The following is a 12,083-nucleotide window of genomic DNA, read 5'->3' on the forward strand; positions in this document are numbered from 1 at the left end:
GCATGTGGGACGTGAAAAAGAAACGAGCTAGCCAGGAGTCGAACCTAGAATCTTCTGATCCGTAGTCAGACGCGTTATCCATTGCGCCACTAGCCCGCTGTAGATCGCACAATTTAATAACCGTATATATTGTGCACGTAATCTGTATCTTCAGGTTCTAAAATGTATTGTTTGTTATTTACCAGTAACAAAGTTGGCTACATGCAATGGATTGATTGATTGATTGATTGATTGATGATTAGTTGAATGGCCTTTCAGATGATCGATCAAGCAATGATTATAAGAATGTTACATTGTATCATGGTAGTTCCCCTTTAAATGTAATCTCCCGCGTTCAGTGAAATTCAAGTTGAAAGTTCAGCGGAAGCGTTACACCGTGCCAGTATTTAAAAGCGCCAACAAAGTGAAAGAATGAACAGGCGCCAAACCTGATATATTCCTTGACAAATCTGTGTTAATTTACACGAAATAGTCTGTCGCTTCACTGGCATGCCTGAGGAAACAGCAGCTGCTTCTAACTCTGCAAGGTGAGCCTTCGCCTATCTCTGCTTTTGTTATCTAGCTTTTGTTCTGTTTGCTTGCCTACTAGCTACAGCAGCGTCCTTAAGCCGTGGTGTACTACCGATACAAGTCGAAACTTGTAGTTAGTCAACGTTAATTAACAGTTATCTATGATTAAATTGTTCCCATGCACCATAGCAAGACGTTCCGCTCCACGGCCAGTGGCGGCCAACTAGCTAACGTTGCTAAGTAACGTTACACTTAACCCAAAGGATGGCGCTTGCCGTAGATGAAACGTTAGCGTAGTCTTACGGTTAGCTAGTTTACATGGATACGAATTGCATTACATTAGCAGGGTAGCTACAGTTAACTCGAATTTGACGATGTTTTGTTGTACTTCTAGATAATGTTCATTTTCTTGGCCAACGTCAGCTCTAATTAGTTAGCTGGCTAAAGTAGGTAGTTAACGGTTAGCCCGAACTGGTTAGATAAGTCTCTTTGCTTGCTAACGTTAGTTGCATAGAAAAGTAGGTAGCTAGCCAAGCAAGAAGCAATTTCACCTACCAATACTAAAGAAATGCACGCGCTAGCTGCGGTGACATGTGGTAGTTAACTACGAACATTTTAAAAAGCTTTCCTAAACGTAAACTACGAAGGCCACTTGTTAGTTATTCAGGTGTTTCAACGCAAACTTCGTTTTTAGTGAAGTCGGTATCAACTTGCAAAAAAAAAACTTGTTTCTTATTCCAACACTCGTTACCTGGATGGCTGCACTCCCGAGAAGAACACTTGCGTTCGAAGCAGGTTTAAAGAGGATCCGATAGAGAAAATGTCATTCCTATGCTGAGATTACTTGTGAGGGTGCGTTAGGTCTATTGACAGACGAATGAGGTTGTTGCTTCAAGGGTACCTTCAGCCCTTGCATCGGAAAAGGTTTACCCAGGCATCTCAGAAAAACATTTTGGTTTTCACAATGGACTTTTGTTTTTAGTTATTTAGACTAGACAATGTTAGTCTCTAATTGACTGCATTAATGTCACTTTGTTTCAGCATGGAAGAAAAGTCCTGCTCTTCAAGTGCTGTTGCAGCAGACAGGTGAGAAACTGCACTTTCTGAATTTATATTTTATGAAGTTTGACTTGTTCTTGAGTTCACTCCACAGGGACTTTTCATGCAGTAGGTTTAAGTGAAGTACAAAAATATAATTTTGGTTGTCCGATGTGTACCACAGCTCAGTCGACGTGATGGCTGAGGCAAAGAAATTGATTGGTGCCGGGAACAGGCATCTGGTGATGGGTGACGTAGTTTCTGCAGTCAACGTGTTCCAGGAGGCTTGCGGCATGTTGTGAGTACTAAGACCAATGGCTTGGCCTAACTGTGAATTTGAAGTGTTATGAGGCTCATTTATTGGTTTTATTGTGGATTTGATGTTGGTAATGGAATTCTCTTGACCTGACCTCTGCTAGACAACTCATCCTGAAGGTAATTCTGCTGTTCTATCAATTGATACATAAACTCAGCAACAACAAAAAGTCCTCACTATCAACTACGTTTATTTTCAGCAAACTTAACGTGTAAATATTTGTATGGACATAACCAGATTCAACAACTGAACAAGTTCCACAGACATGGAATGTGTCCCTGAACAAAGGGGGGGGGGGGGTCAAAAGTAAGTCAGTATCTGGTGTGGCCACCAGCTGCATTGAGTACTGCTGTGCATCTCCTCATGGACTGCACCAGATTTGCCTGTTTTTGCTCTGAGATGTTACCCCACTCTTCCACCTGCAAGTTCCCAGACATTTCTGGGGGGAGGGTGGCCCTAGCCCTCACCCTCTGATCCAACAGGTCGCAGATGTGCTCAATGGGATTGAGATCTGGGCTCTTTGCTGACATTCCTGTCTTGCAGGAAATCACACACACTGAACGAACAGTATGGCTAGTGGCATTGTCAGGGTGAGCCTGCAGGAAGGGTACCACATAAGGGAGGAGGATGTCTCCCCTGAAACTCACAGCGTTGAGATTGCCTGCAGTGATGACAAGCTCAGTCCAATGATGCTGTGACACACCACCTCAGACCATGACGGACCCTCCACCTCCAAATCGATCCTGCTCCAGAGTACAGGCCTCGGTGTAACGCTCATTCATTCAACGATAAACGCGAATCTGACCATCACCCCTGGTGAGACAAAACCGTGACTGGTCAGTGAAGAGCACTTTTTGCCAGTCCTGTCTGGTCCAGTGGGTTTGTGCCCATAGGTGACGTTGTTGCTGGTGATTCCTGGTGAGGACCTGCCTTACAACAGGCCTACAAGCCCTCAGTCCAGCCTATTGCGGACAGTGAGCACTGATGGAGGGCTTGTGTGTGCGCCTGGTGTAACTCGGGCAGTTGTTGCCATCCTGTACCTGTCCCACAGGTGATGTACCGATCCTGTGTAGGTTTTACACGTGGTCTGCCTCTGCAAGGACGATCAGCTGTCCGTCCTGTAGCGCTCTGTCTTAGGTGTCTCACAGTACGGACATTGCAATTTATTGCCCTGGCCTCATCTACATGCCTCCTTGCTGGATGTTCATGCAGGGACCCTGGTCATCTTTCTTTTGGTGTTTTTCAAGGTCAGTAGACAGGCCTCTTTAGTGTCCTAAGTTTTCATAACTGACCTTAATTGCCTACTGTCTGTAAGCTGTTAGTGGCTTAACAACCATTCCATAATTAATGAACATGCACCTGTGTTTCATTGAACAAGCATGGGGAAACGGTGTTGAAATCCTTTACAATGAAGATCTGAAGTTATTTGGATTTTTATGAGTTCTTTGAAAGACCGGGTCCTGAAAAAGGGACATTTCCTTTTTGCTGAGTTTATATTCAGTCTGAATCTGCCTTCCTAGAAGTTGTTTGTCAAAATGTGGGGTGTTGTACGAAACAAATTCACGAATGATTGGCTTGTCTCTTACCAGCGTCTCAAAGTTGCTCAGGTCATGTAGGCTGGCTCAACCATTTGTTGGCCTACCAAAAGTTGCTGGAGAGGGAGGCAAATCCAGACTAATGGTGAAGATGTTTGGCTGGTGTGATGTGGCTGTTTAGCCAATGAGCTGACCTCAGCCAGTAAATGCTGTATTCCCTTCTCCCTCAGGGCTGAGCGTTATGGGGACACCGCAGATGAGTGTGGAGAGGCCTTCTTCCTGTGTGGGAAGTCTCTGCTGGAGCTTGCCAGGTAAGTGGAAGTTGGATACTGCATGTGCTGTACATGTGTTCAGTTTGCAGTTAAACAGCTGTTGCCAGCACCATGCTCTGAGTTATGGATGTTCAACTTAAATGGCTACTTGTGGTGGTGCAGGATGGAGAACACGGTCCTGGGTGATGCTCTGGAGGGAGTCCCTGAGGGGTCATCTGAAGAGGGGGAGAAGCAGGAGAACTCCAAGTTTGAGAGCGCTGACAACTTGGATGGTGAGCAGTAGCTTCTCAACCTGACCACCATTTTGTTCATGGCTGCTTGTTACATTTCTCTGGTACAATTAACTTGTACAGTGCGTAACTTGCTTGTTTTGTTGGTAGGTTAACTGTCATTATAGGCCCCCTGTCACTGGGCAAGGTGGTGCCGTCTTATATCTGACAGGGAAGAGGGAATGGGCCACATTCATCAGTCGGCTCATTTCACTGAGGGGGTGGGGGGGCTTGTTCATGCTCTGGGCACAGAGGGAGATTTATTTTTACATGCGCTCATTAATAGCATTTTAGTGAACAATGTAATATGGTTTCATGCATCTGGTTCAGAGGAAACAAGGGACGAGCTTCGAATGCAGGTCTATGACGCAATGGCCGAGAAGGAAACCACTCATAGGGAAGATGGGGCAACTGAGCCAAAGGGGAAGATGGAAACAACAGAAGAGGGTGCTGCCAAGTCTCCTGTCAAGAACGGGAATGAGCATTTCGAACCTCCTGTGAATGGGGTGGAGAAGACTCCTGAAGGGAAAGCGGAAGGTGTGAAGACTGAAGAACAGAATGGAAATGGCAAAGAAGTTGAGGAAAAGATGGAGGAAGAGGGTGAAGGTAGACTTGGTATAGGACTCTGTTTGGGTGCACCACGTGGATTGGGACAGAAGGACATTAAGTGTGGATTTTGCACAATTACTGTTTAATCTACAGTAGGGCTGTAAAGGGATTGTAAATGAACTCTTCTCTTGCAAATTGAAGTTTTACACTGCGCTGTTGAACTACTGCTGTCACATTACTACTAAAGACAAGCTTTTCTTCAGTCTTTGGTTATGTACAGTTAGTCATTGGTTTTCCTGACACGTACAACTGCAACTTAGGCTTACTGTTCTCTTGGCCTCCACCCTTAGATGATGATGATGATGATGATGAAGGGGAAGGCACTGCTGAAGACAAGGTAAGATATCCCATTGTAGCGAGTCTTCATAAATTCATTGTGACATGACCTAAAGTATGTGGAAACCTACTCGTCATTGAAATCATGGGTGTTAATATGGAGTTGGTCCCCCCTTTGCTGCTATAACAGCCTCTACTCTTCTGGGAAGGCTTGCCACTAGATGTTGGAACACTTCTGTGTGGACTGGCTTCCAGTCAGCCACAAGCATTAGTGAGGTTGGGCATTTAGGCCTGGCTGCAGTCGGTGTGCCAATTCATCCCAAAGGCATTCAACTGGGTTGGGGTCAGGGCTCTGTGCAGGTCAACCAAGTTCTTCCACACAATCCCTACATTTTATTTTATGGACCTCGCTTTGTGCATGGGGCATTGTCATGCTGAAACAGGAAAGGGCCTTCCCTGAAATGTTGCAATAAATATGGAAGCACAGAATCATCTTGAATATCAGTGTATGCTGTAGCGATAAGATTTCACTGGAACTAAGGGGCCTAGCTCGGACCATAAACGGCTTCAGACCATTCTTCCTCCCCCACTTAACTTTACAGTTGGCACTATGCATTTGGGCACAGTGTTCTCCTGGCATCAGCTAAACTCAGATTTGTCCATTGGACTGCCAGATGGTGAAGTGTGAATCATCACTAGAGAACAAGTTTACACTAGTCCAGCAGACACTTGGCATTGCATGGTGATCTTAGGCTGGTGTGCGGCTGCTCGACCATGACAACCCATTTCCTGAAGCTCCCAACGAATAGTTCTTGTGCTGACGTTGTTCCCAGAGATAGTTTGGAACTCGGTGTGCGCTACGGCGGCCGATTTCTACTCTTCAGCACTTAGCAGTCCCTTTCTGAGTTTGTTGCTTAACACTTCACAGCCGGCCTTTCTTGCTCCTACACATTTCCACTTAACAGCACTTGCAGTTGACTAGGGCAGTTCTAGCAGGGCAGAAATTTGACTTGTTGGAAAGGTGGCTAAAATAGCCGAATCTACTAAATTGAAGGGGTTGTCCACATACTTTCGTGTGTATATAGTGTTTCTAACCTTGTTTGACTCTTCCCATATCTTGTAGGAGAGTGAAGAGGAAGTAGGTAACCTGCAGCTTGCCTGGGAGATGCTGGAAGTTGCCAAGGTCATCTATAAAAGGTAAACTCAACCTCTGAGTGCTCCCTGTAAAAGGCTGTCACAAACTTCCTAGTGTACATGATTTTCATGGATTAACTTACACCTGCTTCCCCTTACCACCTCATCCAAACAGGAAGGCGAATGAGGCGGACCAGTTGATGGCAGCTCAGGCCTATCTAAAGCTGGGAGAAGTTGGTGCTGAATCTGGTATGTTTATGTGCTGGTCCTTGTAGCTTTTTTTCCTTCATGTTTTGCTACAGCATGCCCTACTGAACACAGCCATGTAGTTATGTTGACTTCAGAATCCATTTCAGCTCAGCTTGCCCTTCCCTCTACATGTTTCCTGACCCTGGTCCCCGAGTACCCCAACAGTACATGTTTTTGTTGTAGCCCTGGACAAACACCTCAGTGAGGGCTTGGTGATTAGTTGAATCAGGTGTGCTTGTCCAGGTTACAATAAATGTGTACTGTTGTGGTTACTGGCGCAGGGTGAGGAAACCCTGCTCTACCTCAGGTCTTAAATCCTTGCACCACACGACAGTTGTAATCACTTGATACTCAGCTTGACGCTGCCTCTCCCAGGTAACTACCCTGCAGCGGTGGAGGACTTCCAGGACTGCCTGGCCCTGCAGATGAAGCACCTGCCCCCCCACAGCCGCCTGCTGGCTGAGACTCACTACCAGCTGGGAATGACTTACTGCTACACAGGCCAGTACAGCCAGGCCATCCAGCACTACAGCAGCTCTGTCAAGGTCATTGAGGGCCGCCTGGGTAAGATGGATAAATATGACAAGTCTGCTGAAAAGCACATCTATCCATTTGTGTTTCAACCCACAACCTAGGTGTTGCTAGTCCAATGTTACAATTTGGCTGGGGGGTTCTTATCGAATCTGGGATAGTAGGCCGAATCAGATGAGTTGGTTAATGAGCCAGAAGCATATTTTACTGACTGTTGCTGTTGGGGGTTTCTTGTATCTTATCAGCAACAATATTAACTTTTTGTACTTGATTCAAAGCTACCTGTGCAGTCATGCTACAGCACTAGCTATGACATGTCAATTTCTGACCTGTCACTTGCATACCTTGTTTCTGTCTAGCCATGCTCCAGGAGGTGCTCGACAAGGGTGAGAATGGCGCTGAGGGGAAGACTGAGCTGGAGGAGCTGAAACTGCTGCTGCCTGACATTGCTGAGAAGGTGGAGGACGCCAAGGAGAGTCAGAGGACAGCAGGATCAGCCTCCGTGGCCATACAACAGACCCTGGTGAGACTACCTGTGGGATACTGGCTAGGATCATTGTTGGTCGTCAAACGGGGAGGGACTTGTCCAAGAAATGCTCCTTTTAATCTGAAATGTGTCCTAATGACTATTACTTTGTATAGTAGTTCTAGTAAATATTTATTGATCAAGGAAGAAGTCCAGTCCACTTGACTTCTAATGAGAAAGTTGAGGATCCAGCTAGTTTCTCCAATTGATCTGTGGGTTTATGCGCTCTTCCAGGCTGGGGCCTCTACTTCATCAGCATTCCCAGCTTCAGCAGAAAAAAGTGGACCATCAGCATTTGAAGCCAGTCAGGTCATTTTGTCTATTTTTGAAGTCCATCTTAAATGTTTCTTGCACCTGGAATGAAACCTTGTGCCTACTGAAACAAATGACCTATGTCAGTTACTTTAGTAAGCAGGCTGATGTTCATGACCAATTCCCTTGTCCTGTGTTTCAGATCGCTGTCACGTCAGCAGCTGATGGTGTGTCCACCAACACCGCATTAGACATTTCCCACCTGGTCAGGAAAAAGGTGAGGTGCTCCTGCCTGACCTAACTCTGCTACTTACTACTAGTCCCAGCCTGGGGTGGCAGTGACATTTTAGATAATGCTGATCGTGTCCTGGTCTGTAGGTTACTGTGGTCTGCCTGCGACTCCCAAGTCCAATCAATCCATGCCCCCTTTACTAGTATGTTCATGTGGCATGAATTTCTTGCTTTCTCTTAGTTCTGCGGGTGACCACAGCCCCAATGGTGGTTTCTTTGCTTTCATGCCGCTCTCTCCTTTTAGTGTTATTCCTGTCTAGGTTTTTTGGTTGTGGTGCAGTGGCTTTGTGATCGTGTAGCAACGTTAGAGCAGGTTACAGTAGAGGTGAGGGAGGTAATGTTGAGAAGCTGACTTTGGTTTGTGTTCCTGTACAGAGGAAAATGGAGGAGAGCCCCATAAAGGACACAGATGCTAAAAAGAACAAGCAGGAAACTACAGTTAATGGCAGCGGTGACTCCGGCTCTGCCAGCAACGAAGTCCAGGAGAAAGGGGCACAGGAGGCGAGTTGATAGGTTTATAACTCATTCTCAGTGGAGTTGGGTGCAGCGCAGGAAGGTGGTATCTTGAGGAAGGGGACCCCACCCTAGGCAGTCTTATTTTTTTTTCCCCAATTTGAACAGACCGGAGTCTCATGATTGTAGACCAAAAGGTAAACCCTATTCACGCCTACAAGAGGGAGTTGACCTCCACAGCCTGACATGTGACCAAGACTCGTACAGGTTTCATAAATCCTCCAACTCATTAACAGTATTAATGGACCCCTGACAGGGATGGTAGGTTTTCTGGATTAAAGCGGTGTTCAGGTGTTTAACTTTATGATCTACTAATGCTGTTTGATTCTTCTTCCTTTCCTATAGCCCGCCAAGCCGTCCTCTGACTCTTCTGTGTGATTTGACTTCCTGATCATCTAGCCAGCAGAGCATGCCTGTCCCCCTAACACTTGTTTCTGTAAATATGAACATTCTCTCACTTGCTGACATTTTTTTTGTATACTTGTAGTAATAAAAGTTCAATATTTGCATATCTGAATTGCTTGTCTTCAGAATTAATTCCTCTTTTGGTTACAGTATAATTAGAACTTTTTTTATTTATTTTTTATTTTTTTTCCTGTACCAAGTGGTTAGTCATTTGTCTGGGTAGAGTTTAGTGACACTACTGCCTCGGCCAACAATCCTTGGCTGTGGTGTATCTGTTGGCATGTTCTCCCAGGGTCTGATGCACTACCTGCAGGGAGGTCATCTGACTTTAACATTTTATCACTCATCCGTTTTTAGATTGCTGTACATGATACTCGTCTGTATTGAGGGCAGGCTGAAGGACCCGGTGTGGTGGCGTGTATGAGCTGGCTGGGCTGTCACTGTCTGGCTTGGGGCTATAGTAGTCAAAGGTTAACTAGGATCAGAATATCAGGGTTAACCAATGATTCTTAACATAGGATATATTACATGTCTATGGGGTCACAAGAACACATTTAGGACCAGGGTAAGGACTCGTACTCTTCACCTCACCACATGGTGCAATCTGGTCCTTGTACACTCGCACAGACGTCTGGTGCTGTACCTAAAAAGATGTGACGTGAATGCAAATTAACTTTAATCACAGGCCCCATGAACATATTACTGTAGGACTTGATTGCTGTCTGCCACAATGCATTCCCTACAACAGTACCTGATGGGTAGGTGCTCCAGAACCCTTGCACTTCCCATTTGCTAATGCATTAAGAACAGCTAGGACAGACCATTGCATGTGAAATGTTACAAGATACAGAAGGGAAGCAATAAATGCCTGTATTTAGCAAAACATTTAGTCTCACCCCTGTTACACTACCTTTCCTTGTGCTCTGACCTGTGATGGGGAGCACCAGCATTGGTGCCCCTTGGGGGGGGGGGGGAGTAGTCTATGCTATAGGAATCATGTTTCAGGACTCCACTGATCTTCTGAAAGTACATAACATGCTGGTGGGATGTCTTCCTGTAGAAAGACTTGAGACAAATCTAACTAGTTTCCTGCTTGTTCTTTTTAGCATCTGTGTCCTTTATGGGGCTCATCTGTACAGGAACACAAACCAAAGTCAGCTTCTCAACATTACCTCCCTCACCTCTACTGTAACCTGCTCTAACGTAGTGTAGAGCTTTACAGGTGCCTCAATGCTTGTTTCAATCCAACAGTCTAATAAAGCAATCCAGTCTGAAAACATCTGTATTCAGACCCCTTGACTTTATCCTCATTTTATTACGTTACAGCCTTGATCTAAAATGAAAACAATACCCCATGACAAAGTGAGTTTGTAGAAATTTTAGCAAATGTATTAAACTGAAATACCTTAAGTATTCAGACCCTTTGCTTTGAGACTTGACATTGCGCTCCAGTGCATCCTCTTTCCATTGGTCATTGTTTTGGAAAGGCACACCTCAGGTCCCACAGTTGACAGTGCATGTAAGAGCAAAAACCAAGTCCGTCGACCTCCGACAGGATTGTCAAGGCACAGATCTGGGGAAGGGTACCAAAACATTTCTACAGCATTGAAGGCCCCCATTGTTAAATGGTAGTTTGTAACTACCAAGACTCTTCCTAGAGCTGGATGCCCAGCAAACCTGAGCAATCAGGGGAGAAGGGTCAGGGAGGTGACCAAGAACCTGATGGTCACTCTAACAGAGCTCCTCTGTGGCGATGGGAAATCTTCCAGAAGGACAAACTCTGCAGCACTCCACAAATCAGGCCTTCATGGTCGAGTAGCCAGACGGAAGCAACTCAGTAAAAGGCACCTAAAGACTCTGACCATGAAAAATAAGATAATCATGTCTGATGAAACCAAGACTCAACTCTTTGGCCTGAATGTCAAGCGACACATCTGGAGGAAACCAGGCTCAATCCCTATGGTGAATCGTGGTGGCAGCATCATGCTGTCGGGATGTTTTTGTTTCAGCAGCAGGGACTGGGAGACTAGTCAAGATCAAGGGAAAGATGAACAGAATAAAGTACAGAGAGCTCCTTGATGAAAACCTGCTCCAGAGCACTCAGGACCTCAGACTTGGGTGAAGGTTCACCTTCCAAAAGGGACAACGCAGGAGTGGCTTTGGGACAAGTCTCTGAATGTCCTTGAGTGGCCCATCCACAGCCCGGACTTGAACCCGATCGAAACATCTCTGGAGAGATGTGAAAATAGCTGTGCAGCGACGCTCCCCATCCAACCTCAGAGCTTGAGAGGATCTGCAGAAAAGAATTGGAGAAACTCCCCAGATACAGGTGTGCCAAGTTTGTAGCGTCATCCCCAAGAAGACTCGAGGCTGTACTCGCTGCCAAAGATGCTTCAAAGTACTGAGTAAAAAGCCAGAATTCTTATGTAAATGTGATATTTTAATTTTTTTTAAATAAATTTGCAAACATTTCTAAACAATTTTCGATTTGTTATAATGGGGTATTGTGTGTAGATTGAGGTATAAAACTATTTTACAATATGGCTGTAATGTAACAAAGTGGAAAAAAGGGATCTGAATACTTTTCGAATGCAGTGTATGTGTGTGTATGTATGTATATATATGTGTGTGTATATATATATATATACTGCTCAAAAAAATAAAGGGAACACTTAAACAACACAATGTTACTCCAAGTCAATCACACTTCTGTGAAATCAAACTATCCACTTAGGAAGCAACACTGATTGACAAATTTCACATGCTGTTGTGCAAATGGAATAGACAACAGGTGGAAATTATAGGCAATTAGCAAGACACCCCCAATAAAGGAGTGGTTCTGCAGGTGGGGACCACAGACCACTTCTCAGTTCCTATGCTTCCTGGCTGATGTTTCGGTCACTTTTGAATGCTGGCAGTGCTTTCACTCTAGTGGTAGCATGAGACGGAGTCTACAACCCACACAAGTGGCTCAGGTAGTGCAGCTCATCCAGGATGGCACATCAATGCGAGCTGTGGCAAGAAGGTTTGCTGTGTCTGTCAGCGTAGTGTCCAGAGCATGGAGGCGCTACCAGGAGACAGGCCAGTACATCAGGAGACGTGTAGGAGGGCAACAACCCAGCAGCAGGACCGCTACCTCCGCCTTTGTGCAAGGAGGAGCAGGAGAAGCACTGCCAGAGCCCTGCAAAATGACCTCCAGCAGGCCACAAATGTGCATGTGTCTGCTCCAACGGTCAGAAACAGACTCCATGAGGGTGGTATGAGGGCCCGACGTCCACAGGTGGGGGTTGTGCTTACAGCCCAACACCGTGCAGGACGTTTGGCATTTGCCAGAGAACACCAAGATTGGCAAATTCG

General features: G+C 45.6%; 1 protein-coding gene and 1 non-coding gene across 8 annotated transcripts; one reads left to right on the forward strand and one right to left on the reverse strand.

Moving 5' to 3' along the window:
* Positions 1–23: 23 nt before the first annotated feature.
* trnar-acg (transfer RNA arginine (anticodon ACG)) lies at positions 24–96 on the reverse strand. Its single transcript has one exon. It is a non-coding gene; the product is annotated as a tRNA-Arg (tRNA).
* A 243-nt stretch (positions 97–339) lies between these two features.
* Positions 340–8,838, forward strand: LOC106560435 (histone-binding protein N1/N2). Of its 7 annotated transcripts, none has more exons than XM_082957023.1 (15): positions 340–527; positions 1,552–1,596; positions 1,733–1,846; positions 3,630–3,710; positions 3,834–3,943; positions 4,271–4,546; positions 4,840–4,886; positions 5,949–6,022; positions 6,135–6,208; positions 6,584–6,772; positions 7,099–7,262; positions 7,500–7,574; positions 7,720–7,794; positions 8,184–8,309; positions 8,667–8,838. In XM_082957023.1, exons 1-15 carry the CDS (start codon positions 490–492, stop codon positions 8,697–8,699), a joined length of 1,521 nt encoding a protein of 506 aa, XP_082813149.1. In that variant the 5' UTR covers positions 340–489; the 3' UTR covers positions 8,700–8,838. The 7 variants fall into 7 exon arrangements, with proteins under 7 accessions (XP_082813149.1, XP_082813153.1, XP_082813150.1 ...); XM_082957022.1 differs by lacking the exon at positions 340–527 and adding an exon at positions 765–1,434; XM_082957027.1 differs by lacking the exon at positions 4,271–4,546 and having other exon boundaries at positions 343–527.
* Positions 8,839–12,083: the final 3,245 nt, after the last annotated feature.

Source organism: Salmo salar, chromosome 10 (assembly GCF_965601325.2).
Source record: "Salmo salar chromosome 10, fSalSal1, whole genome shotgun sequence".
NCBI lineage: Eukaryota > Metazoa > Chordata > Actinopteri > Salmoniformes > Salmonidae > Salmo > Salmo salar.